The 21,705-nt window shown below is 40.0% G+C and overlaps 2 protein-coding genes, 1 long non-coding RNA gene and 1 pseudogene across 3 annotated transcripts; 1 reads left to right on the top strand and 3 right to left on the bottom strand.

The window, feature by feature from the left end:
• Positions 1–74: 74 nt before the first annotated feature.
• LOC147606782 (uncharacterized) lies at positions 75–21,172 on the bottom strand. The gene is made up of 3 exons (XR_015264857.1): positions 20,888–21,172; positions 20,200–20,307; positions 75–498 (listed from the first exon to the last, which is right to left on the bottom strand). It is a non-coding gene; the product is annotated as an uncharacterized LOC147606782 (long non-coding RNA).
• LOC147606785 (uncharacterized) lies at positions 1,542–2,752 on the bottom strand. Its single transcript, XM_086790983.1, has 4 exons — positions 2,419–2,752; positions 2,186–2,319; positions 1,854–2,094; positions 1,542–1,764 (listed from the first exon to the last, which is right to left on the bottom strand). Exons 1-4 carry the CDS (start codon positions 2,695–2,697, stop codon positions 1,750–1,752), a joined length of 669 nt encoding a protein of 222 aa, XP_086647109.1. The 5' UTR covers positions 2,698–2,752; the 3' UTR covers positions 1,542–1,749.
• On the bottom strand, positions 2,796–5,072 carry LOC147606784 (uncharacterized). Its single transcript, XM_086791118.1, has 8 exons — positions 4,871–5,072; positions 4,676–4,781; positions 4,381–4,591; positions 3,704–4,284; positions 3,498–3,612; positions 3,268–3,408; positions 2,944–3,183; positions 2,796–2,855 (listed from the first exon to the last, which is right to left on the bottom strand). The coding sequence occupies exons 1-8, from the start codon at positions 5,070–5,072 to the stop codon at positions 2,796–2,798; spliced, it is 1,656 nt and encodes a 551-aa protein (XP_086647244.1).
• Positions 16,523–19,139, top strand: LOC147606783 (ubiquitin C-terminal hydrolase 22-like; annotated as a pseudogene).
• Positions 21,173–21,705: the final 533 nt, after the last annotated feature.

Raw genomic sequence — 21,705 nt, 5'->3', positions numbered from 1 at the left:
TAAGGGAACCTAAGAGCATGCCAAAGGTCATAGCCGACGAACCCGTGGGTGACCATTCTTAAGAAGTTGCAAAAAGAGCTGAAACCTCTATCTTTCGAACCAATCTAACTAGATTTTGCATTGCTAGATGCAGTGAAGGAGGACTTAGTAGGAAGTCAATGTTGGCCTTCCATGGGCTACCATGGTCACCATAACATTTTATCCAATGTGATAGATGACAACTTCATTTCGATCCCATCAAAGGCACCACCTCCTAGGGAAGGATCAGTGCACATCCCCTACACATTGGCAAGTCCAAGCTCGAGTGACACGCTAGAAATCCATCTCTTCTTACTAGCCATGTCATCACCATTCTAGTACAGGTTCATCAACAACCACGCCATAATTTCGCCTGCATATTCGAAATGGCTAGCCTGGGCCAATGCATCTTCAACGTCGTCAAGAAACGGCCATAGCATCTTAAACGTCCACCACGTCTATTGCCCTCCAATCAATTGCCTGCACTAAAGATAAGCTTCTAAATTAAAGCTTAAGAGAAGGTGATTAGTATGAATGTCCTACACTAGCAGTATTTCACACGCAAAGAGCTCCAAAGCTGATTTTTAGCTCTTCTTTGCATACATGAAAGCCCGACTCTTTATAAGGGAGAGGATCCTTTCAAGCCACAATTTTACTGATGCTTTCCTTAGCCAAGAAATCAACCCATTATCACTACACAAGAACCAATAATCCTTTCTTATAAGGTCAATAGGTTTAGTTTTCTTTTTCTTTTTATTGTTTTATTTCTTATGCTTCATTCAAATGTGGGAGTGTTTCCTTAGGTGGGTCGAGTGCGTGAATGTGAATCTTTTGTGAGGGTGTTCGTAATCATAAAATCTTTTGTTGGGGTTCATTTTTGGGGGGTTAATGTGGCATCTCATATCTTTCTTTCATTGGGTGGAAATGTGTTTTTGTAGGTTGATTGTGGTGAAAATCCCTATCTTTATTGTTAGTTGAGCCTAGGAGTTGTTGTGGGGGGTTTGTGTGAAGAGGTGTGTTAGAGAATTAGTGTAGGAGAATGTGATGTGTCTTGGAAGAGAACAAAGTGTGTGAAGATTTTGAAGTTGATTGTGGACATTTGGCTCGTGAGGACACTTCGCCAATCTAGTGTGTGAGGAATGATGACACCCAATTTTGGCATCATTTCAACAAATTTCTAATGGTTCTACAATGGCAAATCTATGTTCTTGGAATTATTTTATGGCATTTATGCCAATTCGTTAAACTCATTGCCATATTTTTTATGAGGGTGGCCACGGAGCGAGCCCATTGCAGCGAGCCAATTTGCAAATTATTTTCAAATCAATACGAGATGCGAGTAGTTTCTTGTCATGTATCCATTGAAAGTGAGCAAGAATGACACATGACATACCAAAAAAAAAAGCAGGCTTACTACATGACATGCCATACCACCTTCAAAACATACCACCTTCAAGACAATGTATTCAAGACACAAAATAAAAGCAGGCTTACTACATCCACCAAAAATGCTACATCCAAACTGTCTTTAAATAAAAGTTCAAATATCACGCTACATCCACCAAAAATGCTAATATATAAAATGTCTTCTGTATCCACCAAAAATGCTACATCGAAACTGTCTTTAAATGTCTTTAAAAAAAAGTTCAAATATCACGCTACATCCACCAAAAATGCTAATATCCAAAATGTCTTCTGTCTTCACAAAAAATGCTAAGATCCAAAATGTCTTTAGTCTTCTTCAAACTGCAAAAAAGTAAGAAATTAATGAACATTGCATTTATAGAGGATTATGGGGTATTAACAGTGCCTTGTCTTATTAATTTGGGAATTACCTTTGTAGAATATGGCTCCAATAGCTTATTATATATGCGATGGTCCTTTTCAAAGATAATAACATTACGTTCCATGACCGCTGCAATAAGTCCAAGAGTTCCAGTCCCAGTAAACAAGTCAACAATAGTATCCCCTGTCTTTGAAAAGAGAGATACTATGTACTTGCATAGCTTCTGCCCTCTTTGGCAACCACCTCTCCAAGGCTTTCCCTTTCGTTTTACCATATCCTCTTCAGGAACACTACATAAACACAGAGATGAGAGACCCAAAAACCTAAACCCTAAATACATAGACATTGTTTTTAATCACAGATCCAGAGTCGATCCCTTACATATCTTGAATGAGGTCTTGTTCCAGATCTAATTCACTCCCAAGATTTTGCTCTTCCACCTTATCTCCATACATCCGTAAATACTGCCTTGGTGTACTTGAGCGTACAAAAACAGATAGAATAAGACATGCAACCTGTAATGAAATCCATTCAAATAGTAGTGAATTCCTTAGGCTATAAGTTGAAATAGACATAGACACAAGAATTTTTGTAGAAGAGAAGTGTGCAGCTACCTTTGTTACAAGTTGTCCCATCTTCTTTCCCACTGGTGGAGTGCATTTGACCACTTGTCGATGAAAGACCACAAATCCTCTAGATGTTGCCTCATGCTCTATCTTCACTCCTTCTTCCATTGTATAAAGGCATGTTATGAAGCCATGATCATTAAGACAAAAGTCTACAAATTGAAAAGTTGCCTCATATAGACTTTCGCTAACCACATTCCAAGGTGGCACTCTGTGTCCCAAACAACCCTCAACAACGAGGTTTGAGGGGAAGTCTACAAACACCATCTCCACACAATAGTCAGTCCTTTTCCCATGGACTTTTCCTTTATTACAAAGCACATTCATGGCTTCCAAAACATGTTTGAATAGAGGGGATGGCCCTTCTATGTTCTTACAGTCCCTTGCAAGGTCCTCGATGGAGGTATTGAATGCATATACCATGCCTGCGAATTCCCACAATGCAAGAAGAAACACAGAAGAAGATTGATTGGTAAGAGAAAAATATTTATCGCCCCAATAAACATACACTACTGTTAACGGCATGATATCACCTTTCAAAGGTGCTGGTTGGATCATAGACGAGGCTACATGTACATTGCCCGAAGTACTTGTTGTTTGATGTACTTCTCTTTGTCTCCTATTTGCATCCAATGCTTGACTCACTATATCCCTCCCTAGGTTAACTGGTAGAGGGTGCATTCTAGATGTAGAGGCTATAGATGTGGCATGAGAGCTCGTAGAGCAGCCACGTACTGCAGTCAATGGTATACTCTGCACAAAGACAACTTATGGTTATAAATTACCTCATCAAAAAACTTTATCATCGTGCAAAAATCAGAGACAACTTATGGTTACCTCATCAGAACCCTCCACTATGGTCATCTTAGCCAATATAGCTAAGTGTTGATCATGTAATTGAATTTCTTCATCTGGCACAACAAACCTCTCCATGTCTAGCCACCAGGGGCATCTTGTCTTTTCAACACTTGATAGAGGCTAACCATGCATTTCAAAAATAGATAACATACGTTTTATCATCATACATACATTTTATCATCATGACCATGATTACAGAAAACACTTACTCTCCCAAGGTGCAGATCCGCATATATATATCGTGGAGTATCCTCGCAAATCCATAACAACACAAGAGGTGGTATGGCCTGTACTACACCACTATCCACCTCTTTCAGCAGCCATCTAAATTCGAAATGGAAAGGAAAACTAAAGTCAATAGGCTATATAAGAAGCATAAGGAGAAGAAATAAAATTGACCAAGTTTTTTTTTTACCTATAAACAACTCGATGTGTTGCAGAGCGTAGCCCTTTTTGTGTGTCCATATCATTGCTAAATTTTATATCCCCCTGATGAACTCTGAAAGCTTTTTTGAAACACTTTCGTCGATGAAAGACGACATAGTTTATAAAGGAATTAATGGAAGGTAAGGAGATTCTATCACAATTTTCAATCTCCTCCAGAAGCTTGGAGCCATAAGAACTTATTTGTAGCCAGAACACAAATGAATGTAGCCACTCTCTAGCTTTTGCTTTGTCTTTAGGCAAGTACTCTATCTCTCGAATGCTAGCTTGTGAATTATCCAACATTCGAACTAAGAATGCCTTATCTTCATCCCTAACTTGTGCAGCCCCAATCATGTTCAGTTTCTCTTCTGTCGCAATATGGGTCCCTGCTGCATGCCAAGGAAGTGACAAAACAGCACGCCAAAAGTATTCTCCATTGGCAGGGTCTGCTATGCGGGCAAACTTTCCCACCCTATTCTTATACAGAATTTCTACCTCTCTTATCACCTTAGCCCTTCCGTCTACATCCATGCCCTTAGCCTTGACCTCGATTTTCATCTCCATATCGTCCTACAGAGTCCATTTAATTACAAAATTACTCTTGCATACATTAAACATATTTCGCATAATTAAGTAGATCTTGCATACCTTTAATATCTTGCATACCTTAAACACAAGCCATGCCAATATATTTATTGGAACAGAAAACCAGCTTTTTTTGCCACGAGTGGGGCACTTTTTCATTTCATTCTCCATCCAAGCCTTGTCCTCATCATCGAGCTCTGCAAGGAGGGTAGTCTTATCGGACTCACCAATTCTCCTTATTTGGAAGAGCCTATCCCCAAAAGTTGTTGGTACAAAGGCATAGTCATGCATCCTAGTACAACCAATGTAGAGAGTTGAAGCAACATCATGCAATCAATGCCAAGAGCAAAAAAGAGAAAAATAATAAAACATATACTTATTCAATCTGGAAAGAGAAAACATCAGCTCTCCAACGTCAGCCTTCTCGAATTGTAGAAAGTCACAGGCCACCAGACAATGCTTAGAGATGTCATTTGGAAATTCTGAGTAAAAGGAAAGAAGATGATAAAATTATATTAGATGCATACATAAAATTGTATAAATAGATAAAAACATTTCAAATCACCCTCACCTTGAGCAATCAAATCCATCCAAGATTTATAGCGGTTGTTTCCATCCAGTACATGTATCATTTTACCCTGGATGAACGGTCCCCATTCTGGCATATTTCTGAGAGACTCTTCAAAAGTTCCATTCACATCCCTCCATGTTGAACTCCATGACAATGTTGTTTCTTCAGTCAGAGGAGTCTCCTCTCCATCCAAATCAAACATGGACACCGTGAACGCCCCCTTGCTTTCAAGATACCCACCAAGGTTCTTGAATGCTCGACCAAGGTTCTTATCAGTACTGGGGCATAGTCTCCTTATGGCCTCTGTTGGAAGAAGCCTACACAAGGGGATCTTGGGGGGGGGGGGGGGTGCTGAATCTAACTCTAATTCGATCGATGAATGCAGTTGGAGTAGAGGTTTTAAGGATCTTTCCGAAAATTTCTGCTTTGATGCTCTCTGTTTTTCTTGTCTCAGTTGTCAATGTGTCTCCACCTTCTTCTTCTTCATTATCATCCTCTCTATCATTCCCATCTTCTTGTCTATCATCACCCTCTCTCTCATCCTCCTGTCTATCATCCTCTCTATCATCATGCTCTCTCTCATCCTCCTCTCTATCATCCTCTCTATCATCCTCTCTGTCATCATCCTCTCTCTCATCCTCCTGTCTATCTTCCTCTCTATCATCATCCTCTCTCTCATCCTCTTGTCTCTCATCCTCTCTATCATTCTGTCTCTCATCCTCTTCTTGTCTGTCATCCCTGTCTCTCTCATTCTCATGTCTATCATTCTCCATCAACACTTGGCCTTGACTCTGAACTTCCTCATCAAACAATCCTCGAGACACCCTGTCGGTTGTTCTTGCCTGTAATTTTTTGGAGCGTTTAGGAGGAGGTAGTAAGGAATCCATACCAGCAAAACAACAATCTTTTTGAGAACAAGAAGATCTAGTCACATAACGTTGGGAGTTGGTGTCCATTTTCAAAGATATAACTCTTCCCACAAAAAGTAAAGTAAACTACACGAATTATTCTAGGTAGTATAATCATGGGTTGGCATGGGCTGGCACAAAGTATACGGATTATTTAAGGTTGTATAATCATGGGTTGGCAGGGTTGGCGCAAAATATACGGATTATTCAAGGTTGAAAATAATCTCGGGTTGGCACAAAGTATACGGATTATTCAAGGCTGTAAATTCCTAATCATTAATAACAAAGTGCTCGAAAAAACCTTTTCCCAAAAAGGATTTCATTCCTCTGCAACGGCTGGAAGGAAAGGTACACTCGTGCATTTTCTACGACCATTTTCTACGACTATCCTCTGCAGCTATCGTCTTCTACAACTATCTTCTACTCTATTCTCTGCAGCTGTCGTCTACAACTATCCTCTTCTACAATTATCACCTGCAAATATCCTCTGCGTGTTTGCAAGCATGTAAGTCCCCCTCTCTCTATCTCTCTGTGCTTGCAATAATGTACTGCTATTGATTACAATCTAGATTTTTTTATTTAATGGCCAATGTAAAAACTCCTTCTCTACAATGACTATGATGGCATAGTCATGGCTCTGCAGATGAAGTCTCGAGATAGCTCTGTAGTGGCCATGTTTAGCTCTACAGTGGCCATATTGAGGATCAAAACATGTCTATGTAGGGCCTCTAGGATCAAGTGCGCTGAGCGCACTTGATCCTGGAAGCTCTACAATGACAAGGATGGCATAGTCATGGCTCTGCACATGCAAGTCTCGAGATAGCTTTGCAGTGGCCATGTTTAGCTCTCTGCTTGTAATAATGTACTGCTATTGATTACAATCTGGATTTTAATGGCCAATGTAAAAACTCATTCTCTACAATGACTATGATGGCATAGTCATGGCTCTGCAGATGAAGTCTCGAGATAGCTCTGTAGTGGCCATGTTTAGCTCTACAGTGGCCATATTGAGGATCAAAACATGTCTATGTAGGGCCTCCAGGATCAAGTGCGCTGAGCGCACTTGATCCTGGAAGCTCTACAATGACTATGATGGCATAGTCATGGCTCTGCACATGCAAGTCTCGAGATAGCTTTGCAGTGGCCATGTTTAGCTCTACAGTGGCCATATTGAGGTGTAAATTTTCTGCTGGATCAAGACATGTTTATGTAGGTCCATGTTGACATGTTTATGTAGGTCCATGTTTATGTAGGTCTGTCTATGTAAGGCCTCTAGGATCAAGTGCGCTGAGCGCACTTGATCCTGGAAGCTCTACAATGGCTCTGCAGATGAAGCCTCCAGATAGCTTTGCAGTGGCCATGTTTAGCTCTACAGTAAGTAGCCATGTTGAGGTGTCTATGTAAGGTGTAAATTTTTTTACTGGATCAAGACATGTCTATGTAGGGCCTCCAGGATCAAGTGCGCTGAGCGCACTTGATCCAGGAAGCTCTACAATAACCATGTTAGCTCTGCAGATAAAGCATAAGCCAATGTTTAGCTCTACAGTGGCCATGTTGAGGTCTAACTTTTTTGATGGGCATGTTGAGCACTTATTTTTAATAAAAACATAGACATCTTTTGCTAATGTGGATGCCTCCATGGATAGACAAGACATGCCTGTGTAGGGCCTCCAGGATCAAGCGCGCTGAGCGCACTTGATCCAGGAAGCTCTACAATAACCATGTTAGCTCTGCAGATAAAGCATAAGCCAATGTTTAGCTCTACAGTGGCCATGTTGAGGTCTAAATTTTTTGATGGGCATGTTGAGCCCTTATTTTTAATAAAAACATAGACATCTTTTGCTAATGTGGATGCCTCCATGGATAGACAAGACATGCCTGTGTAGGGCCTCCAGGATCAAGTGCGCTGAGCGCACTTGATCCAGGAAGCTCTACAATAACCATGTTAGCTCTGCAGATAAAGCATAAGCCAATGTTTAGCTCTACAGTGGCCAAGGGCTCAACATGCCCATCAAAAACATAGACATCTTTTGCTAATGTGGATGCCTCCATGGATAGACAAGACATGCCTGTGTAGGGGCCTCCTAGATCAAGTGCGCTCTACAATGACCATCTTGTGCCAGTACGTGGCCATCTTTAGCTATACAATGAAGAGGAGGAGCCAATAGACATTCATGGTCTTGGCCCCACACACAAAATACAAACGCAAGGAAAAAACGCACATTTAAAAAACGTAAAAGAACATACTCTCTTTCGGGCAGGTGATGCTCGGGCAGGTGATGCCCTTTGTCGTGAGGGTGAGAGTTGCAACATGAGCGCAGCAGACATCTTCATCTTCAACGTTGTTGTACTTCACAACGTTACTGTGCAGATATATTCCAGTCGTGGTCTTCCAATAGATTACAGTCGTGTAAATATTTCTAAAAGTTGTGTAAATATTTCTAAAAAGGACTTCTTCTAAAAGTCGTGTAAATATTTCTAAAAGGACTTCTTCTAAAAGTCTAAAAAGTCTAAACCACTGCAGTACACATTTGACCACTAAAAAGTCGTGTGAATATATATTATTGTGCTTACTTGAACATTAAACCACTAAAAATTAAACCACTGTAGTACAAGGAAAAATGTGCAAATTATACTTCAAAATCGTACTGGGAAAATTACAAAACAAAATCCTTCTGGGAAAATTGCAGTACAAAATTACAAAAACAAAATCCTACTGGGGAAAATTACAAAACAAAAACGTACTGGGCAAATTTAGTTGGAGTCCTACTGGGAAAATTACAGGGCAAAATCGGCAAAATCCTACTAGAAAAATTGCAGGACAAAATAAGGAAGATGGGGAAATTTATGCATCCCCATCTTCCTCACTGTCATCTTCTTCACTGTCATCCCTATCGTCCTTATTGTCATCTTTCTCACCGTGGGAGTCGGGGATGTTCTCTGCATCTGCATCATAGCCTGTGCCTGTGTCTGCCTCGGGCATTTCAATGGGCATTTCTTTATGTTCTGCTTCCTCTTCCTGCTCGGGCATTTCTTCAGGCATTTCTTCATCTTCCTCCTCTTCCTCCTCTTCCTCCTCTTGTATTTCCTCTTCCTCTTCTTCTTCCTTGAAAGGAAAATTGTACCAGTCCACCCGAGAATATTCTGTGGTGGAATCGCTATCTGCAATTCCATCATGGCAGCTCTCATACCATTCAGCGGGTGGGGTATCTGGCTCCTCTGGAGCCATTTCACTATTTTCACTAATTTCACTATTTTCTTCTTCAGAGGTATCACCCTCTGAAAATGTTGAGAAAACTAGAGATAGTAATATATAAATAGAAAGACAGAGCAGCTCCATTGTATCTTAAGAGGAGGGTGGTCTGAGAGCAGCTTGAGGGTGAACTAATAAGAAGCAATGGCAACCTAATAAGAAGCAATGGCAAAACAGTGCATGAGAAATAACATATAAAGAGAAGAACTCCGGAGTTTTACCACGAGTTGATTGATTGCAACATCTATATTTTTTTTTGTGATTGATTGCAACATCTAGAAATAGTCTGTTTTAGTAGTCTTTCAAACTAGTGAGTAAATATACTAAAAAATAGCTTTTCCAGCTTGTCCTTTCATTAGACTTTCATTCCAAAGGAAGCCTATGCCTTTTTCTCACGTGTAATGTATATAGTATTACTTTGTTTTGAATATTAATGGATATGTGTGCTCACATTATACTTTCTTTTGGAATGTATTCTTGAAATGTAGGGATTCTGAGTCAGATGTTCAGATTTTTCTACACAAAGTTGGAGGCCCTCTTTTTAGACTGTCATTTTCACATGGGAAATGTTTATTATCAGCCGAATTAATGAAAGAAAAACTAGGTGCAGAACATGAAATTTTTATTGAAGGTCTATTGCAAACTGATGATGGTTTTGAGAGCATAGGGACAATTCCCTTGTACCATGGGATTGGTGAACATGGGTATTATATCTTAGATAATACCCTGTCATCATTTTATGTTGCAAAAGTAGCCATTACATCAACACCACTCCCTACCCCTGGGGATATTCCTTCTGGATCTGGCAGCAAGACCTCACCTATGTGAGTGACATTTCAACTTTTGAAACATGGTAAAATATAGTGAGGTTATCTTTCTTGTTTCAATTGTTGACTTTGGATTGTTGATTTTTTTCCTAGTGACTTGGATGAAGAGGACATGGAAAAGGTGGTGCATGCAGATAATTTAATTGACATTGAGGAAGGTGATCCTGCATTTGACACTGCAGTATCTGCCTTCCAAATTGTTCGTACTTTGCCGCCCAATGACATATTCCATAATATTATAAATGAATGCACATTCAAAGGAAAAGTCAAGGAGCTCCCTAAGAAGTATGAAGAAAATTGCATTTATGAGCTTTTAGATGGGAAGGGCATGGAGGGTATGGAGCACAAATATGAAGAAAATGCATGGACAAAACCCCAGACACAAACAAGAACTAATAAATCTTTTATTTTGAGAAAGAGTTTTTGTGGGGGTACCTTCCAGTGTATGAATGAAAGATGCACTTATCGATTTCGAAACAAATCACCGAATAGGCTCCATTGGAATGGCCAATTATTGAAATCCCCAAATGAAGGATGTTTGGCTTTGGGAAGTTATGGAAACTTAGAGTGTTTCTTTTGTAAGCATGTTCCAATGTGCATAAAAACATGTTCAGTGTCTGCCTACTATTTTATGCCTAAAGATCACTCCCATAGTAGATTGTTCCTTCACTATGGGAAACATACACACACAATTGCTAGAGGCATGTGTCGAGCATCTATGCGAAACATTAAAGCCTTAGTAGCTCGTGTTGTTCAGATGGACCATAATGCGGGTCCACGAAAGGTACAAATGATTGTTGCCAGGGAGTTGGTTTTGAAGGCTTTCACTGACGATGATAAAGTGATTGGAGAGTTTATGTCAGAGAGGGAACTCCAGGAGATGTCTCAAGAGCTAATATCTTTAATAAATCTCAAAAAGTAAGTTCTTTTCTATTGAATATATATATATATATATATATATATATGTAATTTCTTAACCAACTTGGTAAATGTAGGGTGAAGCAGATGGTAATGCAAAGTCGAAAGACAAGTCGAGCACTAGGTGATGGATTTGAGGCTATCCTAGAGTTAAAAAGAAAATGCCACTTTCAGTTCTTCCACGGATCAAGGTTTCCCTTGCAAGCAACCAAAAGTGATGAGAGGTGCTATCTTTTCAAGATGTCCACAACTGGCCCTGGCTCTGGCGTTGATATTGTCAATAGAATGGATGCTGCGGGGGATCGAGACCTTCGACATTCATGGGTTTGTTTTGATCATGTACACCGAGTGGAGAATGATTGGCACACAATGGGTGCACATGTGTATGATCACACGTATGTTTTAATTTTTATTCTCTTTTCAAAATGAAATGACTGTTCGACTGAGTTGTTACAATACAATAATCTTCCAAATACTCTTCTTGCAGGATTGGAGAGCTACTCACAATTGCAACTTGTGAGTTTAGAGAGGAGGATGAGACAGCACAGATAATGTTTTGGGAAAATTTGAATGCAGTTATGATCGACCATACTGGGAAATCAGCAAACTTTTTTGGCTTCATGGCCGACGAAGCAGGTGCAAATTGGAATGCTATTAGGTCAGTATATAACAATGGAGATGAGATGGTAGGAAAGGAGAGATCTTGCGTTTTTCATTGGAAGGACAATCTTCGAGTGCATACACAAAAGTATATATATGCTCAACATATGGAAAAACACAATGAAATGTGTGAGAGGTGGAGGACTGCACCAACCAAAGAGGATGCTTTAGTGCTATTCCGTAAGATACGTGCATGGTGGGCAACAGGAAAGGCAGCAGACAGAAACATTCCCAAGCTAGATAGTTGGCTTAGTTGGTGGCACTATAGAGCAAGTCGTTGGGGTCATTTTATTATTAAGGTATGTTATGTATGTTTTTTTTTTCTATGAACTTAATTCAATAGCAGTAATTAAAAAACCTACTGGTTTGGGTTTATCTTTGTGCAATGGGTTTTCAATGAACAGGATGGTGAGCCTATTGTAAATGCTCTGGTACCACGGACGAACCTCTCTGAAGCCAAGCATGCTAGTTGGCTAGCAGGAGAAGGATACAAACATAAATTAGTTTGTACGATGCATGTGTTTCAGATCTCATCAATGCTTACTTCCAGTGTGCTCGTCAAATGGCTTTTATGGAAGGAAAATATATAGGTGGAGGGCCTGACCTAGAGATATTAATTGAGAGAGCTCTTTCCAGACAAACTTCAAGCCCTTCTCCAGCTGCTACTTCAAGGGCAATTGATGATGCAGTGATGGGCACTCCAATGTTTACAAACAGGATAAATTTCAAGGGTGAGAAAAAGACTATTCGAGCTAAACGTCCACTTCATGAGGTCCATGAGGGGAATGTAGGGAGCTCTAGCCACCGACCAGAGTTTGTTTATGTGACAGTGGATAAGCATGAAAAAGGGCAAGCATCAATAAATCCAGAAGAAGGTGACGTAGCACTTCAATCATTAGAGCAAGATATTCATCAGACAAAGTGGGCATTGCGCAGGATTCCGATCTTCAATAGAGTAGAATGTAACCATTGGGTAGGAGGAAAAAAATGTAGCAGAAAGCTACGAGGCGGAGAAGTGGCACCATGCTTTTGGAGTGATTGTCAATTATCTTCTTGGAGGAAAGAAAAGTACTGCTATTTCTGTAATAATGATGTTCGACACACTTGGAAGCCTACAAAGACAATCTTACATCCACTTGCAAGTGTTTCTAATGTTTGGCCAATAGCAACAGGTACACACTTGAAAGTCAGGGAAGCTCATGATTTAGTAAAAGCTGGATTTGAGATTGGTGTACAGATTCCAAATAGTTTGCTTCAAGAGAGTGAACAAAACAAGCAAAAAATTCTTGAGGAAGATAAGCAAAAATACCCCTATCGAAAAGGTATATCGAAAGCTGCATATGCACAGATCAGTGCTGCGTTAGATATGAATGTAGAAATTATGGGAGGACATGTTCAAATGGAAGGGCAGAAGGAAATATTTAAAGTGAGGGAAATCCAGAACAAAGAAGCCCTACCCATTGAAGTAACCATTCAGAACCACCCAATATGTTCGTGTGCAGAATTCAATGATAGGTTGGTCAAAAGAAAACCATATCTTGCCTGGAAACATATCTACTTTGTTTTCCTGATGATTCTTGGACAGGATGTGAACAATAATATGCATATCCATCAGCCAAAGATTCCTAATTATATTTTGAAAGAGATGCTCACAAGATCTCAGAGGAGCCACCCACAACAATTATAGGATATACTTATAATGTTTTGAGAATATTTTGAGAATATCAATTAAACTTTTTGTACTCTGTGCGCTATATAAATAACACACTTATATTAATTGATTTAATTAAGTTCAGTGTTATGTCAATGTTTTCAGTCATTTAATAATTAAGTTCAGTGTTATGTCAATGTTTTCAGTCATTTAATAATTAAGTTCAGTGTTATGTCAATGTTTTAGAGAGCAGCACAAGCACAAATCTGCTCGCTTGAAGGGGATAATCTATTTTTGTATTCTGTGTGATTTTTGCTCTTATTTTTGTATTCTGTGTGATTTTTGCTCTCGGCTCGCTTTATTGACGCACCCATTTTTTATGATGTAAATGCTTGGCTATTTAGCGGGTCCGCAATACATTTAAGCCAATGCATTGTAGATACATTCTAGTCGCCAACTGATTATGTGACTAAGTGGGCGGAAGCCCAAGCCACCAAATATTGCACAAGTGCCAAAATTATATCCATGTTCATGCTCATGCATTTGAGTGGTGGTGGAACCTGCTCACCTTGAGCTAGAGGTCTCCTAAAAAGACCACTTAACTACATGGCCCCAAGCTGCTCGAAGCACAAGGCTTCTACGAAGGAAACCCCCATATTTGGGTTTCATTTTCAAGAAAAATGTGCACTACAAGCCTTTGCAACCATGCCATCAAACTCATGAGACCAAAGGTGGAGTGGAGTTCAAAAGCCATGCCTCTGATGCCAACCCCAAAGCTTAACCAAGAAAGGAGAGCAATGGGTTTCACCTCAAGTCATGTGCGACACCACCTTTAGAGAGGTTGGAGTAATCCGTGGCCAACAAGCAGTAAGAGGTAGTACCTTGCCCATGTGCAGTGGCCTTACCCATGCATGTTCCCATCCAACAAGAGCCACCCATAGTAGAGCAACCCTAAGGCTCAAAAAGATCACCATGACACTACAACCTATGTATGCCATGCTACAACACCAACTCGCTAGTGGGAAATAGAAAGATAAAGCTCAATCAAGCATGCTAGCAAAGCCGGTGTGGAAAAGAGGTCAAGGCTTTTGTCAAGGATGGGCAAGCGACTCTTTGGCTTCGCTCTCAGTAAGGCCACATGGTAAGTCAAAACCTTAAAACCCCATTGTATATATGTAACGTAGCGCTTCCTATCAATTGTGCATACACATATACTTGGGAATGATTAAAAGCTAAAACAAAGTTACCAAGGAGAGGAGCCGGTAATGCAACCAAAGCCTGCAAAAGCCCAAGAATCAATTGGGCTCTGCATCTTCCTCCAAGGTGCAATCATTCATGTAACCATGCTAAAATCAAGTGAGTTAGAGATGCCCTAGAGATCTAAACTTAACGATCTCGAGACAAAGAGGCAGGCTGCCAAATACGTCTATATGTAGTACCTAGGATTATCGTAAGTCGACCTTGGCCTATAGCTGGTACGACTGGTCCATATGGATCAAATGGTCTACATCACCCAATTTGGATATATACTTGTGACTAAACAAGAAACCAAAGCTCTTGATGTAGCTTCTATGCCCATCCAAGTTTGTCAGGGTGCACATTCGATCCCCGTAAACAACCTAAGGACAAGGTGTCTACATAAGCAAAGGGTTTACATGCATCCTACTAGGGGTACTTCGATCCAAGTTGTGATGTTTATCTGAGGGTATGCAGAAGTTGGAAGGCCACCAGAGAAAAATAGATATAAATCTCAAGTCCCTTAGGGGTGAAGACAATGTGCTAATGCCACATGGTGTAGGCATGCTCCCCGACAGACACTTTTTTATCTGTCCATTGTTGGTGAATGCCTCCAAGAAGCACCTTGTAGGATTAACAACCCTGGACCTCTTGGTCCTACACAAGCACCTTTACCACTTCAGTTACCACCTCATTAGCGACATAGCTTACTTTTCTTAGCTCTAGTAAGACAGAAGCCCTTAGCAGGCTGCAATGTGTGTAATATGACTAATGAAATAAAAAGGTTAATTTTATATATTTATATAAAATATTATAAAGATTATGTTCTAATATATTGAATAGCATTAATTTGATGGTATATTAATATGTGAATATACTATATTATAATAATATAAATTTGATAATGTTTTTACTTTATAATCATTATATACGTAATAGAATCTAATATAGAATTATATAGTTGTTATTGTTATTATGATAGTATATTATTATACATATCATCATTTTCTTTATTATTATTTGATTGATATATTTCAATATATATAATATTGCATTAATATAATCGTAATAATAATAATATCAATCAATATTTTCTTTATTATTATTTGATTGATATATTTCAACATATAGTATAACATTAATATAATCGTAATATATCAAACAATATTTAATATGTTCTTACATATTATTACCAAAAATATATTACATAAGGTCTTTAATTGTATAGAATAAAATATTATACTAATAAAGAAATTTAATATTATTATATCGACATCATAACAATTCCATATATTGAAATATCTCCAAAAAAAAACTATACAATAATAAAAGGATGTAAAGTGTGTAAAAAATGTTATAAAATATCTACAATATATAAAAGTACATATTCAATATAAGGAATAAAGCTATTTTCATTATATAATAAAAATAGCGCTATTTTTAAATCTCTCTCTTATATATGAAGTAGTATAGAACAAAATATTCTATTTATATATTTTATAGGGAGAGGAGTAACTATCAGCAGCATCGGCTTCATGATGCGGATCGTGAACAAAGACAGGTAATGTGTGATTTTCTTTCAGCATGTGGTGTTGCCCCCTACTAGCTGTATGGATTGCCTGTGGGTTAATCATATTGCTGTTTGGATCCTTCTGAAACACCCTTGGTATTGCTTATATGTTTCATCATAATGCTCTTCTGTTTGCAGCAGAGATCTGTGCTTTGATCCTCTATATGCTGTTTGGATTCTTATGAAACACCCTTGGTATTGCTTATATGTTTGATCATACTGCTCTTCTGTTTGCAGCATAGATCTGTGCTTTGTTGCATATAGTGCACTAGATGAGGAAGAAGAGTGGAAGACCTTACCTGCTGGTCCATCTGGAGCCAGGTCCTAAGAACTAGGTGGAAACTCGGGGGTACTATGCTCTAGTGTCACCCTCAAGGGCGAGAGCTATCGTGAGGACTCCAGGGCAAGCCTCGGGTATGTGTGGGGGCTCATCGTGCTGAGGAAATCCATTGCGCTAAGAGCCTCGAGATTTGCCCGGGAAGGTGATGAGTCTGGGACTTCTCTAGGGCCTTGTAATAACCTCTCACAGAAGTCTCAACTATTATTCAAAACAGGTCATTGGTCAACACTGGGGATAGAAGCCAGTGGATGTTAATTTTAAAAAAAAGGATAGATGAGATCAAAATTTGTGCTTCATCTATTAAAACATTTTTAGGCACTTTATTGTGTGAACCTAGGCATGTTTTTAAGTGGTCAGCCTACTATTTTGGCATATGTTTTAGGAGAATGTGCTCTTATTCAGCCATTCGGGGATGGCAAGAGGATCCAGGCAGCCCTGTCGGAGCTCATTTTCAATGTAACATATGCCTAGAAATGGCAACAGAGTCGGTGGTTACGTGCTGTGTGGAGCTTCCGATTACCTTCTACCCTTGGAGCCAGGGCACAAGCTATGGTGAGTCCTGTTAATTCCAGGGAAGCATCATTGTGAGCATATACTAGCACAGATAGCTGTGAACCACTGAGAAACAACTGACGGGTAGCAGCCATCGGAGCCAGCATCGACAGATTGCAGGAGAACCTGAAACAACATGTGCAGAGAACTTTGGTATCATGAACTCTCATTTTGAACAGGCTGGTGTTTCCATCCCCGGGGAAGGGGCTAAAACTGGATTATCTGGTCTGGCAGGGCCATCTCTTGATGAAGAAAGGGTACCCTTTCCTGGAAACTTCCCATGGTATCTAATGTTCATGTGTTGTTTTGCAGCTGGTGGCAGCATGTGACAAATCTAGCTGGTTATGAGCAGTAGGATGCCCACAAGTTTTTTATCACAGTTGTTGATAGGACCCATGGGAATGTGGCAAATCCATCTTTGGCAGAGAGGAACAAGAAGTATTTCATCAAAATTCTTGATGGTCTGAGTATATACTGATTGCAGCAAAATGTACTTTGTATGGTATGTTTGTATGAAAAATAAGTTGAATTTCTTCCTTGCTTGCAGTGCAAGTGATGGAGACTGTGAGTGCAGCAAAATGTACTTTGTACGGTATTAACAGCATCACATTTCATCATGAAACTGCTAATACCATAGTGACTTCATTTCCTCCATTTCTATGGTATCAATTTCCATACTCTTCTCTGAGCTCTTGCGCTCTGATGTGACGACGAATGATCTTGCATCGACACTTAATTGGACTTGGGACCTGGTTATGGCCCATATACATTGCATCCAGATTCTAACATCACCGATGGCAATAGTGGACAATCTGGCCGAGGGGCACAAGTGGCGATGAGCTTGGGCTTAGGGATGACCTTGTATGAATGTATATCATGCTGGTCAGAGAGGCTAGGTCCAATGAGAAGTTTTACTATCAAAACCTGAGGTGCTACAAGAGTCTGTCAAGCAGATGTCTTCAAGGAAGCTGCCTCTCATGTTGTCTCTCCAAATCAAAAGGCTGGAGCACTCTCGACACTCAAATGGACGTGGCTGCTTACTTTCTTTGTCTATTGTGCGCTCAAGGCATGGGAACATGCTTCTTTTCATAAATGGTAAAGAGGCTGACTCCACACTGACCTGCATGAGCCTGGCTGAGTTTGAGCTATTTGCAGTGGTCGCACATTTGGGGCAGCTGGATGCTAGACACATCACATTTTGGGGTCTCTAAAGTTAGCGAGGATGTGGTGTGAGCTTCCCAGGCTTATGTATTGTATTACGTTCAGAAGATTCTCTCATACCAGGCAAGTAATCAGTGGCTTGTGCCATTTCGGCAGAGACATCACAAGGTGCTGATAAGGGATTGGAAGAAAATCTGTTCTGATGGATCACATCAAGTTGACGTTGGCTTAGAAGATCGATCAGGCGAGGAATCTGTTGCTCAAGATTAGTGCCCACCAGCTTTGGCTTATACACCTTGCTTTTGAGCCATTCAGAGCAGGTTTTCTTTGAATTATCAATTGTAGAGCATAGTTTCCACGAGTTTCGGAAACGGGGGTGGAGTTTCGGAGTTTCGGCCTTCGGGAAGAAACAGGGAAACGGAGTTTCGGTTTTAGGGTTTAATACATACATATATAATTAATAAAAACATTACAAAAGCTTGAAAAATACATCTTTGCTCAAGTTCAATGTCAAAGACTCAAATGATAGATCAAAATTCAGAAATGACAACTGTAGGCTCAAGGCTCAAGCCTCAAAAGAGTCAATACAAAACAAGATCCATCATCCATCATCCATCATCCATAATCCATATGTATAGACTATAGTAAATACAAAACATGATCAAAAAATATCCATGTGGCTGGCAGCAGCTGTTGGCATGACAAAATCCTAGAGCTAAGTGCTCCAAAAATCGCTCTGTCAGTCCGAGCCATCTTACTTAACTTACTTGTGCGGTTCGAGGTCGGGAGACTCGGAGAGATTCGAGAAGTGGAGGCTGTTTTTCTGGTCCTGCAGGCTACGAGCAAGGTGCGACTCCTCCTTGCTTGGTAGAGCTTAGATGGCAAAGGTGGAGGCCCCAAGTAGAGGTAGAGGGCGTGGTAGAGGGCTGATGTGGAGGTAGAGGGGTAGAGGGCAAGGTAGATGGGTAGAGCAGCTCCAAACAGGCGGCGGAAATAAGCGCGCAAAATGCCGGCAAAAAACAGCACGCGGGTTTCTAAACCCTGGAAAAATTACACCTTGGAAACGCCGTTTCTGGAAACGGAAACGTTTCCACGTTTCGGAAACGTTTCGGTGGGCCAGAAACGGCGTTTCTGGAAACTATGTTGTAGAGCATGGCTGTACCTTTTATTTAATGGAGGCCTCAATTATCCAACTCCAAAGTTGTGATATTAGGATTAGTGGTTAACAGATGACCACAGGCTAGCTTTAGCAAGACAATTATATTAAGGATGTATACTGGACAGTGGATACTTTTGTACTACAGCTACATGTTCAGGTTACATGATACAAAATTAGTACTTAGTTGACTGTTGTACATTCTATTCTTTGTAAGCCATTCGAAATGTGCAGACTTTCAACAAAACCTAATAAACTCCCTTCTTTCTTTGGATTCGATTTAAATAAACAACTTGACATCATGCAGTCATTGCTAAGTATATGCCCCCATAGTTGCGGCTTTTTTTTCCTGTTCCTTTTTTGGGCTCTTGGCTTTAGTTTCTCAAAGTGTGGAAAAGGTTTCTCTGTTCAATTTTACCCTTGCTTGGGAGCCCAAGTAATGAGTAGCATTGTGCTTCCCCTGATGCATTCAGGCTGAGTGCTTTCACTCCTTTGCTACCATTGCTTCAGCTGCTTCACCAGCCTCTGCTAGTCACCACAACCAACTCATCGCCTTTTTTGCAGTCTCGCTAGATTTATCTAACCTGCTATTGCAAACAAGCCTCTACTGCGTTTTCTTTGTTAGTTTCCCCAGTGATTCCTTTTCTGTGGCTCAACCTAAACATATCATGCAAATGCAGGCTGATGAGATCCAAAGTCAATGTGCTATGATGTTCCCAAGGAAGGGCATGTTCGTCGGTCTTATAATTTTTGGAGAGGAAGTGTGCCAAACTCTCCCCACACGAATGTGTGGTTTTATAATTATTATATATTCATATACATTACTATCTAACATACTAAAATGAAGGTGATACACTCAGAGCGAAAAGCCATGATTCTCAACTCAAATATTATTTGTACTTCATGGTATCAAACAGCTTGAATGCTAAAACAACCAAGGTGTTAAATTCACAGAAAACAATTGAAAATTGTCAATCTCAATGTACACATGGACACATACTCACATAAATTTACTATCCACAGTATTCCAAGAAGAATGAGCATAGAGTCCTACTTCATGTAGTTAAAGAAAATGCTCAACACAAACTACCACATGCCTTGTAAGCCGACTCTGTTGCCCTTTTGATTTGGTAAAATTCGCCTTCCGGAATCTCAACCCACTGAATCCACCCATCATTTCAAGCAATCTTCTTCCCACTTCCACCCTAAAAAGAACCTCCTGTTAATCTTTTACCCCAATTCCCAATTTCTCTCTCTAAAATAACCTCCTTAAGTGTTTTTGTGTGAGAAAATAGCCAAGGCTTAATGCATGTGATGTTAGATCCAAAAGTAGACTATGGCATTTGTTAGCTAAAATAATAATAGCCTATGATACCTAAAAGCCCACCATATAGATGAGCCTTCAAGCAAACCTGCAAACTTCAAACTCTTCTATCTGTAGAAATGATTAAGATTCAACCACTCAGAGCCCCAAATCTAAATAAATAGGGTTGTATCACACAAAAGCATACCCCTGCCATGGGTTAATTGAGCTAATATTGATGAATAAATCGGTACAGACGAGATCAGACGGTGCGAAATACTTAATTAAGCGCTTTAATCCTTGAGTCAAGCACCTTAATCCGCCCAATTAGTACACTTAGCTATCTTATGAGCACACTAATGCTTAGGTTAAGCACCCTAATGCGTTAATTGTGCGCTAAACAGCTTATGCTTAGATTAAAAAACATTAGGATTAGATAAGATAACCACAACTGCAGACAACCCAAGCTCGTGAATACTTACAAGATGAGAAGTACAGTAACTCGAAGGTCATCCATCGCTCTGCAACTCCAATTCAATTGATGCAGAAGGGGAATCTTAGGCACCTGGATTAGCATGGAAGTTAATACCGGATTAGGTGAAGGATTCCCGATCTGCACCAATCGAACTCGAGTAGCCAGCAAGGCTTCAAAATATAGACACCCATCCAGAGTAAGACATGGCCGAAAGGTGCCTTGCTGCTCTGGATCTCGTAGAGCAAGACATGGTCTGTGTAAATAAGTATTATTATTTATGAAGGAAAGTTGATTGTGACCGACTCATACGACCAAAATCTATGAATCCTTGGAGGGGGTTGATAAAATTCCCACCATTACACTACCATCACCATCACATTTTAATATCCATGTTCCCTCCATAGATTTTTTCCCCCAACACCCACATGCCAAGGCTGCACACACAATAAGAATCTCAAGCTGGCTCTCTACCCTCCTCACAAGCTTCAATGAGGACCCTTGAGCTTCTAAAATGTCGAGATTCTCACTAAACTACTGGAGCTTCTCAAAAGTTCATCTTGTAAATGCTCACATGGCTCGATGTCGTGAAGCGATACAAAGTCATTGCAAGCATGAAAGATGTTGCTCGAACTAGCATAGACGCGATGTGCATGAATAAACATGTTTGGTTGATATGCCCGAGGCTATGGGTTCAAATCTTGCTGGCTACCCTGAATGGTGTGGGGCGTGGTGTTTGAAAAAGGGCATGCGGAGCCTTGACAGGAGTCATCTCATCAACTAGGAATTAGTTGCGCAAATTATTTTTTCAAAAAAAGAAAAAGAAAA

Source organism: Cibotium barometz, chromosome 56, assembly GCF_041138505.1.
Source record: "Cibotium barometz isolate CiBa-2024 chromosome 56, ASM4113850v1, whole genome shotgun sequence".
NCBI classification, from domain to species: domain Eukaryota; kingdom Viridiplantae; phylum Streptophyta; class Polypodiopsida; order Cyatheales; family Cibotiaceae; genus Cibotium; species Cibotium barometz.
This window is presented reverse-complemented; position numbering and strand designations above follow the sequence as displayed.